This window comes from Ochotona princeps, chromosome 8, assembly GCF_030435755.1.
Source record: "Ochotona princeps isolate mOchPri1 chromosome 8, mOchPri1.hap1, whole genome shotgun sequence".
Classification (NCBI taxonomy): domain Eukaryota; kingdom Metazoa; phylum Chordata; class Mammalia; order Lagomorpha; family Ochotonidae; genus Ochotona; species Ochotona princeps.
The window spans coordinates 63571683-63598511 of NC_080839.1; the positions used below are offsets into that span (position 1 = coordinate 63571683).

General features: G+C 50.1%; 2 protein-coding genes across 5 annotated transcripts; one reads left to right on the plus strand and one right to left on the minus strand.

Moving 5' to 3' along the window:
- Positions 1-120: 120 nt before the first annotated feature.
- ATRAID (all-trans retinoic acid induced differentiation factor) lies at positions 121-4083 on the minus strand. Of its 2 annotated transcripts, none has more exons than XM_058668158.1 (7): positions 3713-4083; positions 3075-3196; positions 1372-1443; positions 1089-1160; positions 885-1006; positions 511-608; positions 121-376 (listed from the first exon to the last, which is right to left on the minus strand). In XM_058668158.1, exons 1-7 carry the CDS (start codon positions 4025-4027, stop codon positions 272-274), a joined length of 906 nt encoding a protein of 301 aa, XP_058524141.1. In that variant the 5' UTR covers positions 4028-4083; the 3' UTR covers positions 121-271. The 2 variants fall into 2 exon arrangements, with proteins under 2 accessions (XP_058524141.1, XP_004582932.2); XM_004582875.3 differs by having other exon boundaries at positions 3732-3907.
- Positions 4084-4091: 8 nt separating this feature from the next.
- Positions 4092-15167, plus strand: SLC5A6 (solute carrier family 5 member 6). Of its 3 annotated transcripts, none has more exons than XM_058668153.1 (17): positions 4092-4236; positions 4610-4676; positions 8824-9352; positions 9519-9584; positions 9856-9907; positions 10375-10442; positions 10664-10818; positions 11186-11326; positions 11506-11635; positions 12052-12140; positions 12477-12589; positions 12907-12974; positions 13560-13646; positions 13798-13979; positions 14164-14267; positions 14440-14555; positions 14890-15167. In XM_058668153.1, the coding sequence occupies exons 3-17, from the start codon at positions 8972-8974 to the stop codon at positions 15034-15036; spliced, it is 1899 nt and encodes a 632-aa protein (XP_058524136.1). In that variant the 5' UTR covers positions 4092-4236; positions 4610-4676; positions 8824-8971; the 3' UTR covers positions 15037-15167. The 3 variants fall into 3 exon arrangements, with proteins under 3 accessions (XP_058524136.1, XP_058524135.1, XP_058524137.1); XM_058668152.1 differs by having other exon boundaries at positions 4199-4236; positions 4548-4676; XM_058668154.1 differs by lacking the exon at positions 4092-4236 and adding an exon at positions 4317-4405.
- The last annotated feature ends 11662 nt before the right edge of the window (positions 15168-26829 follow it).

Below are 26829 nucleotides of genomic sequence, written 5' to 3' on the forward strand. Positions count from 1 at the left end.
CGGGCGGCCTGCCAAATGGACGCCCCCTCAAGGGGAGCCTCCCACCCCAAGCAAAAAGCGACACAAAGGTAGGACGCCTTTCCCTAAAAAGAGAAACGGAATGTTTATTATTACTACAGTTAGCCGCCCAAATGGAAAGGGGGTACTGGTCCCTTCTGGACCAGAGCGTCCACAGGTGCATTTCCCATCTTCCAGCAGCAGCTTCAGTCTCCAGGAGCATACGCTGGCCATAGATGCCTGGGCTAAAGTCAGCAGGAAAGACCTTTGCGCATCAGGAAATCTTGGCTTTTCGGCGCTGGGTCCCCCAAAGCAAAACAGAGAGGGCCAGGGTGGTGGATCCCAGGATCCCGAAGAACATAAGCAGCGGGAACTCGCCCTGTGAGGGACAGATGGAGACCAGCATACACGACGCGCCCTAACACCGACTTTTTCCCAGCTTCGGGCAATTCTGTCGTGTTCCTCCCCGGAACTTTTTGGCTCTCCTTGCAGGGAGAAGGCCTGATTTCTCACCTGGCGCATACACTTGTATCCGTGGAAGCCATCAGCACAAACACATTGTGAGAAACCTGGTCCATCAGGTACACAAAATCCATTCTCAGGACACGTATCTGGGAAGCAGAAATGGAGACCGTCACTGGATCCCGTTAGGTATGTTGCTGATACACCTATTTCAGCTTAGGGTCCCTCAACCATCTCAGGTGCAAGGAGGAGAAAGATGGAGGATCATCACACCAAACAATGGCAGGGCTGCATCTTAAGATCTTTCTTTCCCAAGGGTCTTTAAGAGCCTTGAAACTCTAAACAAAGGACAGTACAGCATTTTTGTCTTTCTGATGGAAAGTGTAGGATGGAGGCAGGAAGGAAAAAATGGGAGAGATGTGTACCTGGTGCTTGGGTGCTATTACACAGGTTCTTCTGTCCTTGGCAGGTCTGGTTGTCTGTGTAAGAGCTGACAGTATTCCAGGCACTGATTCCCCCAGGACAGTTGACATCTTGTGGAAGTACCCTGAAGACAACACAGTGGTCACAACGTGCAGCCTGCAGGTGCTGCGCTCCTGTCACTGCCACCAGCCTGTGCCCTTACTCACAGAGTCTGGAGCTGTGTGAAGCCCCGGAATGTGTTGGTCAGGTCGGCCTGCAGAGGGTTTGCTTGCAGCTCTCTGCAAAGCATACGTTGTTAGCACAGTTCAGCCAAGCGTCCCTCCTGACAGGCATGCATCTTACTGGACCGGTAATGGATGCTTCTCCTGACATTCCCCACTGTAGACATTAATATTCATCCATCCTTTTGGGAGTCCATCCCCCCGAAGACCTCTCCATCAGGTTGTAGCCACGTCCTCTTTCTGGGTGAAAGGGTACCTAACTACTTACATGATGACAGCAGTGTGTGCCTGAGTAATGTTTGGACCAGGGTCTTTCAGAGAGCAATTCTGCAGATCCAGTCTGAGGAAATAAAGTGGTTAGTGTTAACTATGTATGTTTTTTTCTCTTCTTCCATGGCAAGGTTGATGTGTGACTATATAATCTATCCTTTTCAGCTAATATTACTAGAACACAGCTGTGTTCACTTACCAACTAGATACTGTGGTAGACATTTCAATCCTGCATTATCCAGTAGTCACCACTAGCTACACATTACATTAACCTAGTAACTCACTCACATTGGCTACTTTTCAAGTATAAATCTTCATAGTTACTGTAGTGAACAGGTATGGCATATTTCTTGTGCATAAGGGTGACTCAAATTACATTGATTTGAGATCCATGGTATGCCTTAAAAAAAAAAAAAAAGTGTTTCCGAGTCCATTTTCTACCATTGACTGGTGACAAACTCCTGAACATCAAGGACATGTCACAATAAAAAGTTTGTTTCTGCAAAACCTTTTGCTGTCCATTGCTTTATCCTACAAGTATTTAGTAAGTGTCTTTCAGCTACCAAAATTGGGAGAATATAAAAAACATAGAACTTAGCGTCTTAGCCCTTAAATGGCATGCGATACTGTAGGGGAAACAGACAATCAAAATTTACAAGATGAAAAAAAAAAACCACAACACAGGACCCTATATAAATTTGAGTGAATGGATATTGAGGATCAGATGTTTAAAAACAAAAACTAAAACAAAAAGATACTACCCTGGAATTTAAAAGTAGGGATCATTCAATATTGTGTCTTAATTTGGTGGAGGATAGTAATTTTGGATATGTGGAGTCGTGGAATGCCTTTGGAGGGTCAGTCAGTCTTATGGGAGCTAGTTCCTTATGGGGGTTTTGAATGGATGAGTGACTAGAATGATGTTGGAAAAGTGGGTGAGGACTAGTCTGTGGTGGTTCACAGTTTGAACTTGAAGGTGAAGGTTAAAGTTCTAAATCAAAGCAAGAAAGTGATCATGGGGAATTTCTGCTTTTCAGAAAGTTTGCATATATGAAAACATGTTAGGCAGGTTAGGGAAAGACAAGGATAGAAGCCAGGTGTCGCATTTGCAGTTCGATGGGAGGGTACCCTCAGGAGGAAGTATTCAACAGGGAGCTGTACACATGTACTTGGCACCTCGAGAAGTCAACAGACACACTAAGAGCTCTGGTTACAGGGGAAGCACCAAGAATGGGAAGACTCTGCAAAGACTGCAGAGACCGAGAAAACAGCGAGGCCAGGGAGGAGTGAATCTGAGAGACTGACCTGCATACGGAGACAGGGGAACTCATCCCAAACACAAACAAGCATACATCAGAAAAGGCAGCAAAGCCACTACAGCAGTGTCTTGGAGGATAAGGGAGGGGGGAACTCATGGAGACGTAAAGACTTGAGAGTAAACAAAAGCATAAAACTCTTTTTAAAACAAAATCATGAAAAAGACACATGAAAAATATGACTTTTACACAGCTTCATCCATCAAGAACCGCATGGTAGCTTACTTAGCCAAAAGGCTAGAACAAATTCTATGAAGTCTGCAAACCATACTTTGGGTGCCTCCCATTGGGCAGTAATGTCTCCCAAAAGCCAATCGGGAAAGCCCCCATAGCCTCCAATCTGGGAACTGTTCCAGTTATCCAGGGATGTCGTCTCCTCCCTCACCCCAAGATGGTGCCCTCCTGGTTCAGGCAGCAGCGGGCATGCAGCATTAGCCCTGGGATCTGCTCACAATAGGCTGCCACGGCGGAGAAGTTGTGCACACTTCCTGGACATTGGCTGCATATCTGCAGAAGAGAAAAAAAAATGTTAGGATTTCAGAAACGAAGGAAGCATGAACAAAACAGGGACTAGGAACCAACTGCCAGTATAGGATCCCCCTGAATCAGGCTAGAGGAGATGCCACTTCTTTCCCGGACGCCCCCCAACTCCTATCACACCTTCAAGGATCACTATTCTGATTTATTCGTCACGCCCCCTCCGGGCGTCTTATTGTGACAGTCCCATTTGATCGGGTGCTAAGGAAGGGCAGGTACACAGACACCTGTCAAACATCACAGAACGTACAGAACTTGTCTAAGAACAATTTTAAGTGATCCAAAGATGAAACAGCGAGATTTCACTTCAAAGGCTTCTGGACATAGTCGGGGCGGGGGCACCTGAGGCAGGCGTCCCTGGGTAGCACCCGCGGGGCTGCACCTGAAGGGACGAAACCAGAGCTAGGGGCCAGCCTGGGGGAAGGGACGGGAACGGGCGGCCGAGCGCCATACACCGGCAGGCCAGCAACCCTTCTTCAGCCAGACCTCAAAATCGCGCCTGTACCTCGGGGAGCGCCAGAGCCCGTTCCACGCCCAGGGCGAGGAACAGGGCAGCAGCCCAGCGCACCGGGGCCGGACGACGGCCCAGCTCGTGAAGCGCCATGTTTCGCTTCCTACGACCTTCTCAGGAGCTCGCGAGACCGGAGCGCGACCCCGCCCACAGCGCCTCACGCTCGCGTCCCCCGGGGCGTGGCCTACTCGGCCGGGACGGACGGCGGGTTGCTGTCTCTTGCGTAGGGCAGCGGCTCGCGTCCGTGTGCCCCGATCTTCATTTTGGAGGGCACTGACAGGACTCCCCATTCCTCTTTTCCCCTTTAGCCAAGGCCCCTGTGTAGACTGCAGGCGCCGCGCCTGGAAACCCGAGTTGCGTCTTGGCCAGCAACCCAGGCCTCCTTCATATGCCCTCAGTAAACATGGCGGCCGGGGCGGGCTGGAGGCGGGTCCTCGATGTCACCCAGCCTGGGCTTCGCCGGCTCGGCTCTCAGGCCACACGTGTGGAGACCCGGCAGGTGGGCAGGGAGGGTGTGGACTAGACCTGAGAGAGACCTGGCCTCGCGACGTCAGGCTGAGGGCGGAGAGGCAGGGTGGGACCGGCCGAGTTCACCTCCCGGGAAAGGATTGAGATGTGAACAGGGAGGTGGTGCGCTCGACACGTGTGGAGGAAAGAGGAGAAGCCTAGTAAGAACGGGCGGGTAAGGGTGATAGAACGGCCCAAGTGGAGAGCGAAGGGCAACCCCTGGCGGGAGGACGCGAGCCTGGGAACGCCCCGAGCACCACGTCCCTTTCACCTCCATGCTGAGACCGCGCTGCGTCCCCGGAGCCTGGCGAGGTGGTGAGGCACCGGAGGGAGGTTTCTCTCAGTTGGCTGCCTTGCTTTTCCAGAAAAAGGGAACGATGCTGAGCTCACGTAGCAGTGGGGGACCTTTCTCCTCCTGACGGAGCCACAGAGGTAAGGGAAGGCTGGGTGGTGGGGAGTCCCACGTGCTGGGTGCCAGTGGAGCCGCGGGTGCTGGGACCAGCGGAGTCTGCTTGATTAGTGTGGGCTGAAACTCATCAGAGCTCATTGGAGCTGCGTTTCGATGTCTCTGTGGAATCTCCTGGCAAGTTTTCTAAGAGGTAGCTATTCGCACTGGAGCGAGAGTCCCCAGATCCAAAGTCAGGTTTGGAGGGACTCTTTAGGGGGCAGTTGGTCCTGCGCAGAGCATAACCAGAGGGGGTGAGGCGTCCAGAAAGGCTCCCTCCACCCCCCGTTACAGTCTTGAAGAAGTAACCCAGTTCTTTCTTTTGGCTCTGGCTTGTACAACGACGGAGGGTTGGGATCCTGGCAGCCTGTTGGAGAGCCGCTGGTCTGTTCTTAGAATGGTGTTTGAGGAAGGCTTTGTTAAGAAGTCAGGTTTTTCTTGTCTTTCCTGGCTCTCTTTTGCCATCCAGAAGGGTTCTCTGTGAACCCCCACACAATAGAACTCTTAAAAAAAGATTTATTTTAATTTTTGAAAGGCAGTGTTACTGGGATCTGAGGCCGGCATTGTGGTATAGCAACTTAAGCCTGGATATCCCACATGGGCTCCAGCTGGAGTCCCTACTGCTCCACTTCCGAAGCAGCTCCCTACTAATGTGCCTGGAAAAAGCAGTGAAAGATGGCCCAAACACAGTTGGGCCTCTGCTGTCTGTGTGGAAGATTCTAATGAAGCTCCAGGTCCCTGACTTAAGGCTGGATGTTAACAGCCATTTGGGAATGAACCAGCAGATGAAAGCTTGCTGTTTCTCACCCTCTCTCTGTAACTCTGCCTTTCAAATACATTTAAAAAGAGAGAGAGAGAGAGAGAGAGAGAGAGAGAGAGAGAGAATGACCTCCCATTGCTTTACTCTCCAGATAGTTGCAACAGCCAGACTGAAGCCAGGAGCCTGGAGCTTCACCTGGATCTCCTATGTGGTGTAGAGCCCCACATGTATGAGCCAACTTCTGCTGCTTTCGCAGGCACAATAACGGGAACCTGGATGGGAAGTGGCACAGTTCAGATTCCACATTCCCTATGGGATGCATTCCAGGCAGTGGCTTAACCTGACTCCTGCCTGTCCATATCACTGTCTGTTTGGTGCAGGGGTAGGAACTTCCGGCCCCCGGGCAGAATGAGGCTTAGAAAATCATTTGGTCTGGCCTTGCAAGAAGGCATCCACAGGCATGGACTTGAAGTTCAGTAAATCTGTAGCAGGCTAGTTTTGTCATTGATAATTTGTGCCACCTGTGAATGCTTTTACACCTGTGTAACGACCCTGCCCTTGCTTTCCTCCCTCAGTTTGTCTTTGTGGACACGTTGTCTCTTACTCTCCTGTAGTTCCAGTCATCTCTGTGATAGCAAGAAAAACTTGCCAAGGAGGATTGAGAAAACTCAGATGTTGCAATGTGCAAAGGCCCAGGGCATCTTCAGTTAGTTAACCCAGAGTGGCCTACTGGACCCTTGTTCCAGGGACCAGCGTTTGTGACCCCAGAAAGCAGTGAGCCAAGTTCCGTTGGTCCGAGGAGTTCAGAGTTCAAGTGTCGTTCCTGTGAGCCCATACCTTGCCAGCCTCCAAAGATCTGCCCAAACAGTGTGGGCGAGCCGGAAGACAGCTTGATCTTTTACCCAGTGGGCAAGAGAAGAAGACAGTTCATATTAATCTGTCTCTAGATGAGTTGAAATCTAAACTGTGTTCCATGAGTGACTGATTACAGTTAGCAATCTGGTGCTGCTCTGGTGTCGGGAGTGCCGAGGGCAAGGCCCCAGTGAATCATCTGTCACACTGCAGACAGCGCGGCTTCTTTCACCTGCATTTCTTAGTGAGCTGCCTGCCAACTTAAGGCACATCATTGGACTTCTCATTACTTATTGCTGTTAATGTAGAGATTAGGTCTTGTTTCCTTGTGAGAACTAGAGCATGCTTGAGTCTTGACCCTCTAAGGCCTGGTACTTGGAAGCATTGGCTGCTGTTACTCTGTTACTTATTACTGTTCTTAGAGCACTCAGTGCACTACTGGGTTGCATAGCAGGTGTTCAGGAAAGTGGTAACTGGGGCAGTGGAGCCATCGCTTGCCATGCAGGCTTCCCCAATACTGCAGTGCTGGGTCTGAGTCCCAGCTGCTTTGCTTACGTACCTGGGAAGGCACAAAAGAATGGCCCAGTACTGACCCGTGTAGGAGACCAGAATAGAGTTTCTGGCTCCTGGCTTTGGCCTGTTCCAGACCAAGCTGTTGTAGCCATTTGAGGAGTAAACCAGAGGATGAAAAATTCTTTCTGCCTTTGGAAAAGCAAAACAAAAAAATCTTTTAAAAATTATCAAACATTAGATGTCATCATGTTAGGTTGTCTAAATACACAGCATTCTCTGGATTCTCTCCCCCACACAAGTAAGTGCCTCACAGGGATTGCTTCTGAAGACAGGATGACCTCTGAGAGCAGGATGCATGGGGAATCACTGGCTTCTTATCTGGTTACCGACAAAGGTCACCTGAACTTGGGGTTACAATGTGCTTATCTGTGAAACGAGGGGATTATAATAATGACATCAAAGGTTTCTGTGTTGGGGAGGAATATCAGGCTAATCTTTCACCTGTGGTGCTGGCACCCCATGTGGGCACCTGTTTGTGTCCTGTCTGTACCACTTCTGCTCCAGCCATTACTACCATTTGGGGAGTAAATCGGTGGATAGAAGATCTTACTCCCTCTCTTTGTCTCTGTGATTCTGACTATCAAGTAAAATATATGTCTTTAAAAGAAGATGTGTATTCTTTTTTTTTTTAAGATTTATTTTATTTTTATTACAAAGTCAGATACACTGAGAGGAGGAGAGACAGAGAGGAAGTAGAGCTGCCGGGATTAGAACCAGCGGCCATATGGGATCAAGGCGAGGACCTTAGGCACTAGGCTACGCCGCCGAGCCCCAAGAAGATGTGTATTCTTAAAACACTCACATTTCTCCTATGGGAGTTAGAAAAGCAACTTCCCTGTCTTCTTCTTCCAGGGCCTCCTTTCCAGCTCCCTCCAGCATGCAGGGTGCCAAAAATTACTTAGTCAGAGAGCCTAATCCACATAGGAATGCTGGTGAATATGAGCTCCCTGCTCCCATTCTGGAGTCTTTGGGACTGATTTGGGGCCCTGGGTGATAGGGTCGTTTAGCCCACAGTGATTGGTTCCCTGAAGGGGCTGGACCAAATCACAGCCGCGTCTTGCTCCACACCCAGTTCTGGCTCCTGCCTAGGCCACTTGTCTAGCCAGACCCTCAGCTTCTGCCCAGCTCTACGGCAGCTGTGCTCGGAAGAGGGACTGCTTCTCCAGGTGGGTGTCTGCCCTCAGCAGGGTAGGACCACTCTTCCCAGCTGTGCTTTCCTTTGGCTAGTCTGCTTTCCCACACAGTGCTCCTAGAGTCATAAGCTTGCCCCCCTGCTCCAGCGCAGTGCCGTCTCATCTTGCCTGTGTCACCGATACTTCTGAGTCCCACTGTGCTTGCTGGATCTGCCCCTGAACATGGTGTAGCAGGCAGAGGGGTTGACAGCTGAGTGGAAGGGGCTGCTCTAGTGGTTGCTAGGGAGAATGCCAAGCAAGAACCGGTTGACCTGGGGGTTGCCTAGAACAGAGTTTGGGGCTGCCATGGAGATGGGCTGTCCTATATCTGTACTAGTAAAGGGATGCCTTCAGGATGGTAACGCCAGGGATCATGGGAGGCAAGGCTAATACAGCAGGGAAGCCTGGCTGTTGTGTCTCTAGTCCTTCCCTGCTGGGCTGTGGCGCCAGGCTGGGTCTGGTGGCTTAGTGCATTGTAGTGACTGGGTCTGTGCCTGCAAGTCGGGGCAGGGTATTTTCTGAGAAGAAACTGGGGCTGGAGTTGGGTTTTCTTTGGGTGGAGACCTAAGAAGGTTCTTAAATCTCCCAGACCTGCACACCCAACGTTCTTTTCCAAATCAGCTGTCTCCTGGCTGTCTCTGCTGCTTCCTCTGCTCACCTACTTCCCTGAAGAATCCAGCCAGGACCTTCCAGGGTGGTCAGCGCCAGGCCGGCATGTACAAGGGTGGGTGGCCGTGAAGGCAGGATGGGACTGATTGAGAGCTGATTATTTTTCAGCTTGTCTGGGCCATGTCACTTGGTGCAGGAGGAGGACTGTGAGACTGGCTGGGAGCCAGTTTGTAGCCGTTGGCCGCCACTGCCCAGCCAAAGGACAGTCCAGAGCCTGGGTGCAGCAGGAGGCTGTGGGGCACAGAACACTGTGAGGATGAGCACTTCAGCCCCCTACACCTCAACCCCGGCCACGGATGTGGTCACAGCCACTTTCTCCATTGTGGACTATGTGATCTTCAGCCTGGTGCTGGTTCTCTCCCTTGCCATTGGCCTCTACCATGCTTATCGTGGCTGGGGCCGGCGTACTGTTGGTCAACTGCTACTGGCAGACCGTAAGATGGGCTGCCTCCCTGTGGCACTGTCCCTACTGGCCACCTTCCAGTCAGCTGTGGCCATCCTGGGTGCACCGTCTGAGATCTACCAAAATGGGACCCAGTATTGGTTCCTGGGCTGCAGCTACTTCCTGGGGCTGCTCATCCCTGCACATGTCTTCATCCCTGTCTTCTACCGCCTGCATCTCACTAGTGCCTATGAGGTGAGTAGTGGGCATGTGGACAGGAGCTGGGGCCCATGGGCTTCCCCTTCCTGGGATAAGGACGGAGAATACCCTTGGTTAGGTCGGAGTTGGGGGGAACAAGAATGGTGTGGGGTGGAGTCAGGTGGAGCACTCTGTGTCCCTTTCTCTGTGTCGTCCTGCCCAGTACCTGGAGCTCCGGTTCAATAAAACCGTGCGGATTTGTGGGACAGTGACCTTCATCTTCCAGATGGTAAGGGGAGCAAGGGCAGAAGTGGAACTGGTGTGGGACACAGCCAGGCTGCGGGAGGGAGCTGGAACTTGCCCCATTCTCGTACTGGCAGAACTGGAGGTCTGCAAGGGGTCTGCAACACTACAGCCCCTGAGACATCATGTTGCCTGTGTCTTCCAGTGCATTGAGCCAGGGTTTGGGAGGGAGGGAGAAAGCCTTGGGAAGCTGGAATTAAGCTCCATCTTCCCTCTTCTTTTCCCACTCTCACCCCCTTCCTTCCCATGCCCGGCAGGTGATCTACATGGGAGTTGTACTCTATGCACCGTCCTTGGCCCTCAATGCAGGTGAGGAGTCGCACCCTGGCTCTCAGCTGTGGTGAGCAGGAAAGCGCCATTGAAAAGGGTGCATAAAAGACAATGTCAAGGGCTCGGCAGTGTGGCCTGGTGGCTAAGGTCCTCGCCTTGATCCCATATGGCTGCTGGTTCTAATCCTGGCAGCTCCACTTCCTCTCTATCTTTCCTCCTCTCAGTATATCTGACTTTGTAATAAAAATAAAATAAATCTTTAAAAAAAAAAAAAAAGACAATGTCAAGGAAAAACCTTGACCAGGGGTTGGGATCCTAGGGGTAGAAGCAGAGGAACAGACTTGGTTCACCTCATTCCCAGGCGTGAATCAACACCTTTCAGTGGAGTGTGCTGCACACACCCCCCGCCCCCATTGTGAATGATTTCTTTCCTGCTGCCATCAGTAGGGCTGCTCCCCTCGGCAGCCTCTTGCAAGGATTGGAGAGAGACTTTTCTCTGCTTGCAGTGACCGGCTTTGATCTGTGGCTGTCAGTGCTCACCCTCGGCATTATCTGTACTATCTACACGGCCCTGGTGAGCCCTGGGGGATGGTGGGGAAGGGAGAGGGACTGGGGAGAAGCTCTCAAGTGAGGGGAGATAAGATTCAGAGTGGGCTGGATGAGAGAGGGTGGCCTGTGAAGGCATTTTGTCCCCGTGGTGACTGTAGAGTGTCCTGGCTGCTATTGTGTGTCCCCAGTGGCCGCTCGGAAAGAGCCGTGTGACAGGTGTGCTCTCTCTCTCTCTCTCCCCTGCAGGGTGGGCTGAAGGCTGTCATCTGGACAGATGTGTTTCAGACACTGGTCATGTTCCTAGGGCAGCTGGTGGTTATCATCGTGGGGTCAGCCAGAGTGGGCGGCTTGGGGCATGTGTGGGAGGTAGCTTCCCAGCATGGCCTCATCTCTGGGATCGAGTAAGTCTGCCCCTCTCCCTGGCTGGAGTCTGCAGTGCCTGGAAGCCAAGCCCGGCCTGGAGCTTGGGCCCTGGGCTGCAATGAGCAGAGAGCAAGCTGGGGAGCATGAGGCGCAACACTGCACGATGATCCCAGCTGCCCAGCTGGTGTTCACAAAGGGCTGGGCTATCACCATCTTGGGGCTTGGGGCAACAGAACCCGCCCTCCCACTTGCTGTGCGTGTCTTGATGTGCCTGGCCTCCTGCCCTCAGTCCTTGTCTTTGCCCTGGTGGTGGTGGTGTGTCTGCTCTCCTCTCTGACCTCCGATGCCAGGAGGGCAGAGGGCTAAGTCTGGGGCCATGCACAGTGACTGACTGGCATCTCTCAGGCTGGATCCAGATCCCTTTGTGCGGCACACCTTCTGGACCTTGGCCTTCGGGGGTGTCTTCATGATGCTGTCCTTGTACGGGGTGAACCAGGCCCAGGTGCAGCGCTACCTCAGTTCCCGCACAGAGAAAGCGGCTGTGCTGTGAGTGCAGAGGCGGGAAGATGGAGCCAAGCCAGGGTGAGGGTGTTCCCACAGGCAGCCAGGGCACGTACTCACCCATTGGAGTCAGGATGTAACTCTCCTTGCTGGAGGCTCAGGGTCACATGACCAGGGCACCCTGCTAACAGCTTCTCTCTCCCCGATTCTGGCCTCTCACGCAGCTCTTGCTACGCGGTGTTCCCTTGTCAGCAGGTGACCCTCGCCATGTCCTGCCTCATTGGCCTGGTAATGTTTGCCTATTACCAGAAGTATCCCATGAGCCCCCAGCAGTCTCAAGCAGCCCCTGACCAGGTGAGCAGGTTTCCCTGGCCCCCTGCTGTGCCTGGGTGGGGCCAAGAGCACTGAGTGGGTGATGCCCGCAGAGTCTTTTCTCACTGGGAGCCTCTGGCAGTCCAGCTTGTAAGCTCCCAGCCACCACAACAGCTGTCACAGTGCTCGTCCCCCTGAGCCTTGGACCTGGACCCCTCCTGTAGCATGCACTCTGGGCTTCTCTCACCCAGCAGGTCTCATCTGAATCTCCTGATGGCAGGTTCAGCCGGCTGAGATGGAGCTGGGTGCGAGCCACTCTTTCTCTGCCTGGGTTCCTTTTCTGTCTCACTGGAGTCAGCAGATGCCTCTGGGTTACCCAGGCTGGCTGGAGCAGGTGCAGAGGAGGCCCATCTGTGGCCTGCCAGTAAGGAAGGCTGTATACTCTGCTTTGTTTGTAGTTTGTGCTCTACTTTGTGATGGACCTTCTGAAGAACCTGCCGGGCCTGCCGGGCCTCTTCGTGGCCTGTCTCTTCAGCGGCTCCCTCAGGTACTCCTTAGTGTTGGCACAGCTGACCGTGCTGGGTATGAGGTGATGTGTGAGCTGGGTGGGGGAATCTCCTGGGCTGCCAAGAGAGTCTCCCATTTTGGTTAGGCATTCTCTTCTAGTACTGGGAACCAGATTTCTCCATGTATCAGGAAAGGACTAGTGTCCTTGCTTCTTGAGCCACTTCTGCAGTAACCTGGGTCCCTTGTGAGGCTGGCTTTGTGACCGTGGGGGTCACCTCTCCCACCTCAGGGCAATGTTCTCTTCATGGCACCCCATAGAGTTATGCCCCCTCCGCTCCTTGGCTCACTGTAGTCTTCATCCCCCACTCCCTTCCAGCACCATTTCCTCTGCTTTCAATTCGTTGGCAACTGTCACAATGGAGGATCTGATCCGACCATGGTTCCCTGAGTGCTCCGAAACCCGGGCCATCATTCTTTCCAGAAGCCTCGGTGGGATTATGCTTCTGCGTCTCTGCGGTCTTGGTCTTGGTCTTTCTGAGCTACGCTCCGGCACGGTCACCAGTCTGCCGTAATGCACCTGCTTCATCCTGGGCTCAGCGTTTGCTTGATGAAGCACACAGCCTTATGCTGCCATGGCTGTTTCCCTCTCGGGGCATCCCTGGGGAGGTCTCAGTCGTGGAGGAGTGAGGACAGGTGGGGGGGACCGCTGCCACAGAGTCCTGGTGGTCTGGTTGGGGGGTTGCCTTCGTCTTGTCCCTCATTCTTGTGTTTACTCACAACTCTTTTCTCCCTCTCTTTCCCCACAGCCTTTGGCTATGGGCTGGTTTGCCTGGGAATGGCCTATGTTTCCTCCCAGATGGGACCTTTGTTGCAGGTAATAGCTGAGGAGGGGAAGTAGCAATCTAGAAAAGTTTGCTTTTCAAAATATTTGAAAGAAAATAACAGCAGGGATGGGAGGGGGAGAGAAGAGAGAATTTTCTATCCACTGGTTCATTTTCCAAATAGTTGTAACAGCCAGGGCTGGGCTAGACTGAAGCCAGGAGGCCAGAATTCAATCTAAGTCTCCCCCATGCATGGCAGGAACTTGAGCAACCATCTGTTGCCTCCCAGGACACATTAGCAGGGACCCAGAACAGAAAACAGAGCAGCCCGGATTCTAACCCACACTTCAGTGTGGAATGTGGGCAAGACCCAACCCACTACCCCATGCCTGCCCCAGAAGGCAGTTTTTAAGGAAAGGAGGAAATTGAGGAAAGCAACTCTACTGGGGGGAATAAGAGATAGGCAGAAACACCCTTGTGGTGGACCACCTCTAGCCGGTAGCAGACCCAAGGAGCCATTTCCAGGAGGAAGAGATGGAGCTGATGGGCAAGGCTCCGAGGCAGCTGGGTGGGAGTGACTGTGCTGTCAGGCTAGGGGCCACTGAGCTGGTGTTTTGTTTTTCACCCCCGTCTCCCAGGCTGCCATCAGCATCTTTGGCATGGTTGGAGGGCCGCTGCTCGGACTGTTCTGCCTTGGGATGTTCTTTCCTTGTGCCAACCCTCTTGTGAGTGACACAGCTAGCTCTGCAGTCGTGTGCAGAGGGGTGACCCTGGAGAATGGACTGGCAGGCTCCCACCAGGACTGCTGGGGGGTCTGATGGGAAGTGTTGGTGGGACCAGCCTTGTAACAGGAGACTGTACCCTGTCTGTCGGCAGGGCGCCATTGTGGGCCTGCTGGCTGGACTCGTCATGGCCTTCTGGATTGGCATTGGGAGCATGGTGACCGGCATGGGCTCTGGAGTGGCATCTGTTCCTCCTAACGGGTCCAGCTTTTCCCTACCCAGCAACCTGACCATTGCCGCCATGACCACCCTGATGCCCACAACCACGGTTTCCAAGTGAGATGGGACTTGTTTCTGACCTTGGGATAGTAGCTCTGCTTTGAGGGGTTGGATCCAGGGAACTCAAGGAAATGTTGGGTGTCAGGTCGTGAGGGCATGCCCACAGGTGGTGCCAGGTGTCCTAGGAATGTCCTGTCACCCTGTCACGTGCTAACTGTCCTCACCTCTCCCTTCTCCCCAGGCCCTCGGGGCTGCAGCGATTCTATTCCCTTTCTTATTTATGGTACAGCGCTCACAACTCCACCACCGTCATTGTGGTGGGCCTAATTGTCAGTCTGCTCACAGGTAAGGATGGGGACTGCGGTACAGAGGAATGAGAAGGGGGCCGAGGGAGTGGTAATGGGCTATCCAGCTGAGATCCAGGCTGGGGGCCTGGGATGGCCGGGACTTTGTGTCCGGGAGGAGACTGCTGCTCTGGATGGTTCCTGAGGAGACTCAGAAGTGCTTTTTCCTGTAGGGGGAATGCGGGGCCGGACCCCAAACCCTCGGACCATATACCCAGTGCTGCCCAAACTGCTGGCCCTCCTGCCCATGTCCTGTCAGAAACGGCTCCACTGCCAAAGCCACAGCCAGGTAGGAGCTGCCCACCCCCAGAGCGCCTGCCTTCTCTTGCCCGCACTGCCACCTGCTGGCCAATCCCTTCCCAAGCCTTCCCTTCTCCCTCTTGTCACTGAGGTCTGGGACTTGTCCCTGCCTCTGCCCACAGAACCCTGATGGTTTAGGAGATAGAAGGACCCCAAGCTGCTCTGCTCCCCTCTTCAGCTTGATCCCTGTGCTGCTCCCCGACCCCCATGATCCTTCACCCCCACCCCCACTCCCACTTTGCTGGGCTCTCTAACAGGTGTCAGAGAATCGTTCCCAGCCATCTTGTTCACTGGCTCTGCCTCCTCTGCTCTGTGCTCCCCAGGACCTCCAGGTGGACACTGCCCTGTTTCCTGAGAAGATGAGGAATGGGTCGCTGAGGGCCAGTGGAGACCCAGAGGCCCTGGCTGAGGCCAGCCCAGTCCACCAGGGGACCAGCCCCACTTTCATCCTCCATGAGACCTCATTATGACATGAACTCAGGGTCAGTCTCTACCCTCACTGCTAGACCGCAGCCCAAGGCCACTCTGCAGTTCACAGATGCGCCACTGGACGGGCTTGGAGGATCAAGCTCAGTCCAAAGGACCTAGCACTCCAGGCAGGCTCTCACCTACAGTGGAAGCTATCACGTCTTGGTCAGGGAGGGTGGACAGAATCTCTCCTGTCCCTCATCAGTCTACTCTCGGGGGATCAGACTTGTAGGGAGCAGGATTGTGCCACAAATAGAGATAGAAGCAAATCCTCTAAGGAAAGGAGCCTTGGAAGAAAGTAGAAGCCGCACTTCTGTTAGAGCTGGCTTGGGGCCCAAGTGGACAAGACTGACCGTTTCCTCATGAAACTGGAAGCCAGAGAGGGCCTCATGGTTGCATCAGGTTGTCTGTGACACACCAGAGCCCCTCTCTTTCTCACCAACTGACCGCCACTCGTGAGAGACCGTGGTGTCCAGGCTGCTCAGAACTGGTAGCTGGGCCCGACTCCTTTGTGTGGAGTAAGCAGATTGTCCTTCGTCTCTAAGCTGAGGACTTGGGGATGGGGTGGATGTTGATTTGGGGAACCAGGGCTGTGACCGAGGCCACTGTAAGGTATGCTGTCCTCTCATCTCCTGTTCCAGGTCATTCGGTGTCATTCTATCATCCCTGCGCCTGTTTTCTCTGGGCGTTTCTTCCATGTGACATCGTTCCTGGGGAATAAACAGTACTCTTGGACCTAAACTGGGCTCTTGTGCTGTCTGTGACTGCTGTTGTCTGCCCAGCCCAGCCTCTGGAGAGAGTCAGGAGCTCCCTCCTGTGCCCAGGTGCCCTGAGGCAAGCAGGGCACTGGGAGTTGGCGCTCCGTGGGGAGGGCAGCTTTGTGCTCATTTTGGGGAGACCCTGTCCTTCCTCTGAGGCTTCCCCCTTGTGCTTCACCAGAGGAGTCCCCGCTGCCCTGAGGGGTTCACTTTGAGGGTTAGCTGCTATTTTTTCTTTTTGTCTTTTAAATATTTTTGAGTTGCAAGCTTTAAAATATTCACTTATTTAGAATACAGAAGATAGCTTCTCTCTGCTGGTTCTCCCCTACAATTCCTCCAACAGCTGGGGCTGACCAGACTAAGAAACAGGATTCCAGAGCTTAACCAGGGTCTCCTCTGTGTGGCACAGACACAAGTACTTCAGCCATCACCCCCTTCCTTCCAAGGTGCACAATAGCAGGAAGCTAGATGCAGAAGTGGGGTAGGGCCTGGCACAATGGCTCAATGGTTAATCCTCCCCTGGCAAGATCTGGGATCCTGTATGGATACCGGTTTATTTCCTGGCTGCTGTACTTCCCAGCTCCTGGCTTGTGCCCTGGGAAAGCAGAAGAGGATGGCCCAAAGTCTTGGGACCCTGTACCTGCATGGGAAACACAGAGGAAGCTCCTAGCTCCTGGCTTCAAATTGACTCAGCTCCGGCCATTGTGGCCATTTGAGGATGGAAGGTCTTTTTGTAAAAAATCTACCTTTCCAATAAAAATAAATGCTTTTAAAAAGTGGGGTTAGCACTTAAAGCCAGGTACTCTGATGTGGAATGCAGGCATCCACATGATGCCACCCCTGTGTCAAATGTGTGTCCCTGTTTTGTTCATAAAAACAGGTCCTTCAGGCAGATTGTGGTTCATCCTGAAGTATCAGCATCCCGTATGAGCACCAGTTCAAGTTCTGACCCTTCACATTCAATCCAGTTTCCTGCTGATGTACCTGGGATAGCTGCAGCAGATGGCTTGGCCCCCTATTAAGCTGGATGGAGTCCTAGATCATTGGGATTGGCCTAGCCATTGTGACCATTGAGGAGAGAACCAGTGGATGGAAGATCTCTCCCTCTGTAACTCTGCTTTTAAAATCATTTTGTTTTGAACACTGTGCCCTTGCCTTTACCGTCTGCTCTCTGACCCTGTCTTGGCTCAGGTCAGCTCTGCTCCAATTCTCAAGGAGCAGATTCCTATTGTGGTTCAAATCTGGAAGTTCAACAAGAACTGTGGCTTGCCACCCTGTGGACTGTGCCAGACCCACAGACTTTCTTTTAAAAAGCTTTAGTTTCCATTTTATTATATTTTTAAAAATATTTATTTTGGCCCTGGCATGGCGGCCTAGTGGCTAAAATCCTTGCCTTGCAACCACTGGGATCCCATGTGGGCACCGGGTTTTGTCCTAGCTGCTCCATTCCCTATCCAGCTCCCTGTTTGTGGCCTGAGAAAGCAGTACAGGACAGCCCAAAGTCTTGGAACCCTGTACCCACAAGGAAAACTCAGAAGAGAATCCTGGCTCGTGGCTCCTGGCTTCAGATTGGCTCAGCTTTGGTCATTGTAGCCACTTGGGGAGTGAATCAGTGGATGGAAGATCTTTGTTTCTGTCTGTCCTCTCTGTAAATCTGCCTTTCTAATAAAAATTCTTTTTAATGATTTATTTTTATTGGAAAGGCAAATTAGATTTATGAAGAGAAGGAGAGACAGATCTTGCATGTGTTGGCTCACTCCCCAAGTGGTTGCAACAGGTATAAATCATGAGCCAATGCACATATATATTACATCTGTGTCACTAAATCCAAAATCCAAACAGCTCTAGCATGCAGTTAATGCTTTCTGGGTTCTTCTCTGTCTTCCTGGATAACAATTCTCAAGCTGTTAATAGAGCCAAGGGGACCTCCATGCTGAGTGTTGTGTGGATACAAGAGTTTCACTGAATGAAGATTGGGTGGCCCAGCTGGGCAGGGTGAGGAGGGGCATCCTGCACCAGGTGTCCAATTGGGTGGAGAGCATGGGAGCTAAGTGAGAAGGGCACCCCATCTCCCTAGGGAGGAAGGCTTGGTGGGAGTGTTATCTGAAGCGGAGCCAGTAGGGAGTCCTCATATTAGCATACAGTGTGTGGCTAGGTTTCTGACAACACCACAAGGGAAAGTTCCAGGATGTGTCAGGGTTGCATTCTAACTGATTGAGCTAAAGGAGAGCCTGCAGGCTGGCTTTGCAAAATGAGTGAAAAACATTGGCCCCTAGAACCTGAGGGGGATTGTCTGTGTCTTTATCTTACAGTGAGGAGGGCAAGAATATTCTTGAGATACATAGAGTTCTGTGAAGATGGTGGGCTCCTCCTGGAATAGGGGTACCACTCCTGATAAGGTCATGGGATTTTGGAGGTGGGTCACAGTCAAGACTGCAATGTTAGTGACATTGTAATGTGTGCAGGGTTCATTAAAGTAAGGGGAGCATGGACAATAAGGCTGCCTGTCTTGGGTCACTTGCCAACTCTTGTGTTTCTGAATTGCTGTGAGATGGAAAGTTCTTGAGACTGCCTAGCACACCCGGGCTCCCTCTGCTTGGGTCTGGCCATGTGCCTGTGCTACTGGTATGGGGCAGTTTGAGATGAGGGGCAGCAGGAGTTGTAGGAGGGCTGCATGGCATGGACAGGCTGAGCTGGGCAAGTGTGTGATTTTGTATGTGTGTTCTACATGGGGAGTGAGACCCCAAGCAGCATGAAGAGGGCCTCAGCACATGTGGGTAGCCCAACCTGGGCTGTCAGAGCCTGAGGACAGCTACACAGAATGGAGAGCTGCAATGTGGTGGGAACCCATGTAGGGCAAGGAGGTGGTCCACCTGGAGGGGCCGAGAACTGTGTATGGGTGATGAAGACAGTGCAGCCTGGTGCCTGTGAAGGGTGCAAGGGATGTGTGGGGAAAAGACCATGGTGGACAGCAAGATGAAACCAACACATACATTACAGACGATGTGGGAGGGTGTTACGTGTATGGAAAGGGAGCAAGCGAGAACACACTGTGCTGGGGAATTAGAATAGGAGCTTCTTGCAGATGTTTATGATTTTTAACATCTGTATGGATGCAGAAATTAACGGACATGGAAGTAGCCCTGCCCTGTAGCACTCCAGGCTACATTACACACTAAGAAAGCCTAGTGCTTCTTGGAGAAGATGGTTCTAGGACTAGGAACAAAGCACAGCATGTCCTGGAACACTTTGTGCAAGAAAGCAGGGATTTCTCCACGGCTGATAAGCTCGTATCAAAGGAATGTAGAGAGCTATCGAGCCAAATCTGTGATCATCTGAGCATGAAAATGATAGTCAGGGATTATAACCCATTGAATGAAGAAGGAGGTCATGAGTTCATGCAGAAAAAAGCAAGTATGTCTGGAGTTAGATATGGAATGATGTACTTACATAGTTCCAAGTAACTTGCTCTGCACAAAGAATGAGTTAATTGTAGGGGAAAGTGACTTCTGGCAGACACCATCTTTATTACGTGATCAAAATGCGTATCTTCAAGATTGGACAAATCAAAGCCATTCTCTCCCTGTCCCTCTTTATAACTGATGTTCAAATAAGTAAATACAAAAAAAACTCCCTGAAGGAATTTCACAATTTCACCCCCAGAAAGGTCTCTGCCCAGCAATGTCTCCAGAAAACAAGAAGGACAGAAATGGTGGGCTCATACCTGAAAGTAGACCGGGTTCTGGCCTGTCAGGTGTATTCTCTCAATGAAACCTCACTGCCTGATTTACTACTACCTTCTGTTTCATGCCTGAAGTTTTTGCTGCCACAGCCAGAGCCTGTCTGAAGCGGGGAGCCAGGAACTTCTTGCAGAGCAGAGCCCATCAGAAGGCAGAGGTCAGGAGCTTCTTTCAGAGCTCCCTGTGGGAATGAGAAAAAAAGGAGTCAAAATGCTTCTCTCTAGATGCTACTACCTTTGGCAAGACCAAGGTGCCAATCTCATTCCTCCATTTCCAGGGTTTTTTTTTTTTATCAGATTAAGTATCCTCTCTCACCCTTCTGATGTTTCTGTTGCTGTTGGTTTATCATGAGCAGGCTAGACAGGAACACATGTCCAGCCCTCTGATGGGTTGTCCGCACCCTCTGACTGACTGATGGCTGTTTTTTTGTACCCCAAGTGATGTTTAGAAGACTTCTCTGTCATGCTTCTTGGGTTTCCCTCTCTTGGAGCCCCTTCCTGATCCTACAGCAGGAGGTGTCTGATGTCAAATCTTGCTGTACTTAACAGCTCTGTTTGTGTGGAAATTCTTCCACATGAGACAAGAACCAATGTCACCTTCCAAGGTCAACCATTTCCCGCAACAATATGACCACTTGTTATCCTTGTCCCATAGACAAGACTTGAAAGTGTACTTTGGCAGAATGAGGCCTTGAAAAGGAAAGCTCATGTCTTCATTGAAACAAATGTGGGTAAATATACCTGATGATTCTGAAGAAATCTTATCTCTCTAAGATACACCAAGATTCATGCGCTCACGCTCTCTCTCTTTTTTTTTTTTCTTGGAAAGTCAGATATACAGAGTGAATGAGACACAGAGAGGAAGGTCTTCCATCTGTTGATTCATTCTCCAAGCAGCCTCATCGGCCGGAGTTGCACCAATCTGAAGCCAAGAGCCTGGAGCTTCTTCTAGGTCTTCCAAGCGAGTGCAGAGAACCAAGGCTTTGGGCCATCCTCAACTGCTTTCCCAGGCCACAAGCAGGGAGCTGGATGGGAAGCAGGGCTGCTGGGATTCAAATCAGCGCCCATATGAGATCCCAGGGATCATGTAAGGCAAGGACTTTAGTTGTTAGGTTACTGCACAGGGCCCTGTGCTCTGTCTGAAGAAATGGATCAATTCCTGGTTGGGGCTAGACATTTCTGATGTGTGGGAGGGCACTTTCTGGTTTGCCTTGCACGGGTAGAAATGTGTGTTGGTTGTTGACGTTGTTGCTGTGGAATGTTGATGTACCTGCAAGATAAAGCTGTGTACAGACAACTGGGTCAAACTCTGTTCTGATACAGAAAATCTCCTGTAACATCCTGAAACATTGTGTCTTGCCTGTTAACAACATAAAGAAGTCAAAGCATTCACCACTTCACTGCCTCCTAAGGAGTGAGGAGAACTAGGGGAGAAGCCATTGAGTCCCAAACAATGCCTTGGATGCAGATGCTAGATACCATCTGGCCCCAGTCTCTAGCCTCCCTCGCTCAGTTTAGCTCACTGAATTGAGAGAGTTGGACTGTTGCCCTGCAAGATTCTAATCACCAGACTCATGAGGTCATTTGCTTCTCTAATAGGTACCAGCTTAGTGGCCACTGTTGTCTCCTGGGGTTCCCTTTAGGGGATTTCCAGGTTCAGGGCAGGAAGTGACCACCCCTGTGTGTAGCCCCCAGGTTGATGGAAGCCCACTGGCCACCTACCAACCAGGGGACCTTGCACAGCAGCTCACGCACAGCACAGTGTCTTGTTGATGTTTCAGGGCTGGGCTGCTGGCTTCCTGCTCACTCTGTGCTAAGGCTCACATTGCCTTGTTCCTTATCTCAGCTTCTCTTGCAGCCAGCCAGAACACAAAGCAAAGAGAGAATGGGCAAGCTTTGGTGCGAGCCTTACACTAGAACCTGGCAACTCCTTTGTGCTTTTACTAGATCAGCTCTCCCTGCCTTGTAGCCTCTCTAAGACCCTCAAGTCCCCTCACTCAGCAAGGTGGGAGTTGTTGAGATCCGGAAGTCAGCTACTCCTTTATCTGTCCACAGATCACTTTCTCCAGCCCTCACTGTTGTCTTTGGCAGTTAGTTCAGGGTCACGAGTTTGGAAGCCATGTCTCCCCAACCCACGTAATCCTTTCTGCCCACCTTTGATGTTTATTACCTGCACCCGAGAGGGGTGGTATGTGTTGTCGCATACATACTCCTCTCACAAGCTCTCCATAAAAGTCCATGATAGGGAAGGGCTCTCTCTCTCTCTCTCTCGGTCACGTGTTTCCATTGTTCCTGTGCTCCAACAGGTGGCCTCCCCAGCACCTGCTTGCTCTCTGGCTTCCTGTGGACAGATTCCAAGGACAGGTAGCCCTTGAACCTGGCCCCTGTATGTCTGTATTCCTCATCCTCTGTTCACTGCTTGGGCAAGTCAATGAAGATGCAAATGCTGGGTCTGGCGCGATAGTCTAGCAGCTGAAGTCATCACCTTGAACACATCCCGCAATCCCATATAGGTGCCGGTTCTAATCCCAGCAGCCCTACTTCCCATCCATCTCCCTGCTTGTGGCCTGGGAACACAGTCTAGGATGTATTAAGAAGTCTTTATCAACCAAGTTTGGTGATGGCATGGCCCACCAGAAATTAGCAAATGACAAGCCCACATGGCAATACTGTCCATGGAAAAACCTTGGAACCCTGTACCCGTATAGGGGACCTAGAAGCGGCTCTGGGCTCCTGACTTCGGATCATCTCAGCTCTGGCCATTGCAGCCACTTGGGGAGTGAATCATTGGATGGAAGATCTTCCTCTCTGTATATCTGAATTTTCAATAAAAATAAATCTTAAAAAATTAGTTGCATTAAAAAAAGACGCAAATGCTAATATGCTTTGTATTTCTAGTTTGTGTACTTTCAAGAGTTCCGGGAGAGGTGAGGCCTAGCAATAATAGCATAGGACAAAGAAACCAGGAAAAGGTGAATATTTGTAGCTTTGTAAGTCTGCCCAAGTTGTTGGCTGTATGTTTCTTAGGACAACTTACATTGTTGGGAAAGCCGAGACATGTCTTCAGTTTAACCAACAGACTTCACGGTAATGACAGTTTATGCCTCTCAGGGTTTCCATTCAGACAGGATTGCCATGTGGGCTTGTCATTTGCTAATTTCTGGTGGGCCTTGCCATCACCAAGCTTGGTTGATAAAGACTCCGTAATACATCCTAGACCTGTCTGGCGAGATCTCTCGTACCCTACAACGTCACTCTCAAACCTTGTCCTCATGCTCTTGGTTCAGCACCAGGGGGAGGGACTGAGGCTTCCATAACATCATTAAGCCATTGGTAGAGGTCCTAGTTCTGCAGCAATAACCAAATGGAATCAGTATTAGAGGAAAAATGACTGACCAAGTATCTTCTACTCAATCAAAATTCCATCTACAATTGAGCTTGAAATAAGGACATTTCAGCTATATAAAAGAGAGGCTTTCAACTACAGATTTTCTCTGAAAGAGGCACAAACGAAATAACTTAGAGAGAGGAAACCTGAGAGACATGAATTCAATAAGACAAGTGAATTACTGGAGGGAATCACAAACAATTTAACCAGTAATGCTTATTATTACATTCAGCCAAGTAGAGATTTAAAAGAATCAACATGAACTGAAAGTGAGAGCCAAAATAATATTAACATTGGAGCATGCTAGGAGAGCAAGGATATGGGAAATAAAGTGAGCTGAGATGTTCTGACCTCTTTTTTAGAAAATGAGATGTAGATCAACACTGGATAATGAAGGGAAAAATTTAGGTGTGAGTTAAACACTTAAAAATAATAGAACTAGGGCCCGGTGTGGTGGCCTAGTGGCTAAAATCCTCACCTTGAATGTGCTGAGATCCCATGTGTGTGTGCCAGTTCTAATCCCCGCAGCCCCACTTCCCATCCAGCTCTCTGCTTGCGGCCTGGGAAAGCAGTTGAGGACAGCCCAAAGCCTTGTGACCCTGCACCCACGTGGGAGACCTGGAGAAAGTTCCTGGCTCCTGGTTTTGGATCAGCTCAGCTCCAGCCATTGTGGTCACTTGGGGAGTGAATCATTGATAGAAGATCTTCCTCTCTGTCCTCCTCTCTGTAAATCTGACTTTGCAATAATAAAATAAATCTTTAAAAAATAGTAGAAGTAGAGGGTATCTCTTCCACAGACACCATTGTTCGAGTAGGAAAGTAAAATGGAACAGCAACACAAGTTTCATGATTCATCTAATCACAGTTGGAAAAGGAGTCAGAGAGAGAGCATGCTAACTAAAAATGCTGGATGCTGTGGTAAGAGTCAACCCACAGAAGCCAGAGGAGTGGCTTATCAAGCTGATCCCCCTGCAGCACTGGGATCAAGTCCTGACATTTTTAAAAAAAGGTTATTACTATTATTATTATTAGAAAGGCAGATTTGCAGAGAGAAAGAGACAGAGAAAAAGATCCTCCATCCACTGGTTCACTCCTCAAGTGGTTGCAATGGCCAGAGCTGAGCTGATCCAAAACCAGGAGCCAGAAGCTTCTTCCTGGTCTGTGCAAATGCAGGTCCCAAGGCTTTGGACCATCCTTTACTACTTTTCCCAGGCCACGAGCAGGGAGCTGGATGGAAAATGGAGCAGCCAGGATTATAACTGGAATGCATATGGGATCCTGGCAAATGCAAGGCAAGTAAAGTCTATCGTGCTGGGCCCTGCGCCACTTGATTCAGCTCCCTACCTATAGCATGGCAGAGCAGAGGAGGATGGCTCAAATCCTTGGGCTCCTGCACCCATGTAGGAGACTTTGAAGAAGCTCCTGGTTTTGGATGCACGCAGTTCTGGCCGTTGTGGCCATCTGGAGAGTGAACCAGCAGATAAAAGATCTTTCTGTCTCTCCTTCTCTCTATAAATCTGGTCTGCCTTTCTAATAATCAATCAATAAATAAGTCTTTAAGGGAAAGATTTACTTATATTTATTTACAGAGAAAGAAAGAAAGAGGGAAAGACACAGAGAGAGACATTCCATCTGCTGGCTCACTCTCCAAATGGCCATAACGGCCAGAGCTGAGCCAGGAGCTAGGAGCTTCTTCCAGGTCTGCCATGTGGATGCAGAGTACCAAGGCTTTGGGCCGTCCTTGACTGCTTTCCCAGGCTCTGTTTCACTCTTTTAAGTTTTGTTTTGTTTTGTTTTGTGTTTTGCTGAAGAAATTTCAGTTTCAGTATGGCCTAATTTGTTACATGTGTCCTCTGTGTGGTCACTCTGTTCCTCTGGGCCTCACGCTCCCTGTGACTGTGCAGACCTAAACATGAAGGCCAGCCTTAAGTAGTAATTGTGATAGTCAGCTTGCTTATCGTGTAGCTGGTCTCAAAGAACTTTCAACACTTCACCGGACAGTTTTTTCTTCCACTGTTTCCCCCTATTTTTAGAAACTTTGATTAAGGTTAAAAGGATTACAAAGCCTTCTTCCATATCCGTTGAGATGATTGTTTTTTATTTTAATCTATTATAGTGAAGAATTATATTATTTGAATGTCTATTGCTAAACTGACCTCTCATTTTAATTAACATTATTAATATTATATATTATATCATTAATATTAATATCTAATCACTTAGTAATATAATAAATATATATCAATTGTTATCTTTTGATTATGTTGCACATACTTATTATTTTATTGTACATCATCTTTTTATACATGACTAAATTCCATCTGCTAATATTTTGTGATTTTGTTTCTATGTTCATAAGGAAGATTGATATATACTTTTCTTTTCTTATACTGTCTTTGATTTGGTGCTAGGTAGATGTTATTATTAAAAATTCATATGGAGGTTGGAGAATCTTTCTCTGTCTCTTCTCTCCATAAATACGATCTGCCTTTCCAGTTAAAATAAAAATCCTTTTTTAAGATTTATTTATTTTTATTAGAAGTCAGATATACAGAGAGGAGGAGAGGAAGATCCTCTGTCCGATGATTCACTCCCCAAGTGACCGCAACGGCTAGAGCTGTACCGATCTGAAACCAGGAGCCAGGAGCCCCTTCTGGGTCATCCCACGCAGGTGCAGGGTCCCAAGGGTTTGGGCCATCCTAGACTGCTTTCCCAGGCCACAAACAGGAAACTGGACATGATGTAGGCTGCCAGGGTTACAACTGGTACCTATATGGGATCCTGGTACTCTCAAGGCCACCTTAGCCACCAAACTATCATGCTGGGCCTTCACTTTTTTTTTTGTAAGATTTATTTTTTTTTAATTGGAAAGTCAGATTTACAGAGTGAAGGAGAGACAGAAAAATCTTTCATCTACTGGTTCACTCTCCAAGTAGCCTCAACGGCCAGAGCTGAACTGATCTGAAGCCAGGAGCCAAGAGCTTCTTCCGGGTCTCCCACACAGGTGCAGGGTCCCAAGACTTTGCACCGTCTTTAGCTGCTTTCCCAGGCCACAAGTAGGGAGCTGGATATGAAGCGGGGCTGCCAGGATTAGAACTGGTGTGTGCAAGGCTAGGACTTTAGCCACTAGGCTACTGGGCCAAGTATTCCTTATACTGCTGATCCAGCTCCCTGCATAAGGCCTAGGTGAAGCAGTAGAGGTAAGGCCAAGCCCCTTGGGAAGTTGCACCCTTGTGCGAGACCCAGAAGAAGCTCCTGGCTTGGCTTCAGGTCAGCTCAGCTCCGGCCACTGCAGCCATTTGATGAGTGGACCAGCGGATGGAAAATCCTTCTGTCTCCTTCCCTGCCTTTTCAATAAAGATAAATAATTTTTTTTTAAGAAAGCAAAACAGACAGCAAGTGAAAAGTAGTGAAGTCTTTGCAACACAGAACACCACTGAGGTATGATTTGAAGAACTTCTAACCATTGTTGTGGAAAAGATGAGTCACCTAGGTAAAAATGGGAAAAGGATTTGAATGACTGACACAAGAGAAACCAAACAGGATGCATTGTCTTGCTTGCCAGCTGGGCAAAAATGACTCCAAATTTGGAGCCATTGATGCTATTCAGGTTAACACAGCTACTGTTTTATGCACACCACTTTTTAAAGATTTATTTATTTTTATTGGAAAGGCAAATTTACAGTGAGAAAGAGAGACAGAGATCCGTCATCCACTGTTTCACTCCCCAAACTGGCCACAACAGCCAGGGACGTAAGTATTTGGACTATCCTCTGCTTTCCCAGGTTCATTAGCACTGAACTGGAAGTAGAACAGCCGTAACTCAAACCAGCATTCACATGAGCTGTGATGCTATAGGTGGTGGCTTAACACGCAAAGCCATGACACCAGCTGCACACATGTTCCTAAA

Bases quoted from the DNA above. Each gene is read 5' to 3' on its own strand.
- ATRAID (XM_058668158.1), bottom strand. From the start codon at position 4,027: ATGGGGAGTCCTGTCAGTGCCCTCCAAAATGAAGATCGGGGCACACGG. The intron at 1,007-1,088 runs GTGAGTAAGGGC...TGTTGTCTTCAG, and splicing joins TTCACACAGCTCCAGACTCT to GGTACTTCCACAAGATGTCA. The intron at 609-884 runs GTACACATCTCT...TCTGCTTCCCAG, and splicing joins TAATAGCACCCAAGCACCAG to ATACGTGTCCTGAGAATGGA.
- SLC5A6 (XM_058668153.1), top strand. From the start codon at position 8,972: ATGAGCACTTCAGCCCCCTACACCTCAACCCCGGCCACGGATGTGGTC. The intron at 9,585-9,855 runs GTAAGGGGAGCA...CATGCCCGGCAG, and splicing joins TGACCTTCATCTTCCAGATG to GTGATCTACATGGGAGTTGT. The intron at 12,590-12,906 runs GTGGGATTATGC...CTTTCCCCACAG, and splicing joins CATTCTTTCCAGAAGCCTCG to CCTTTGGCTATGGGCTGGTT.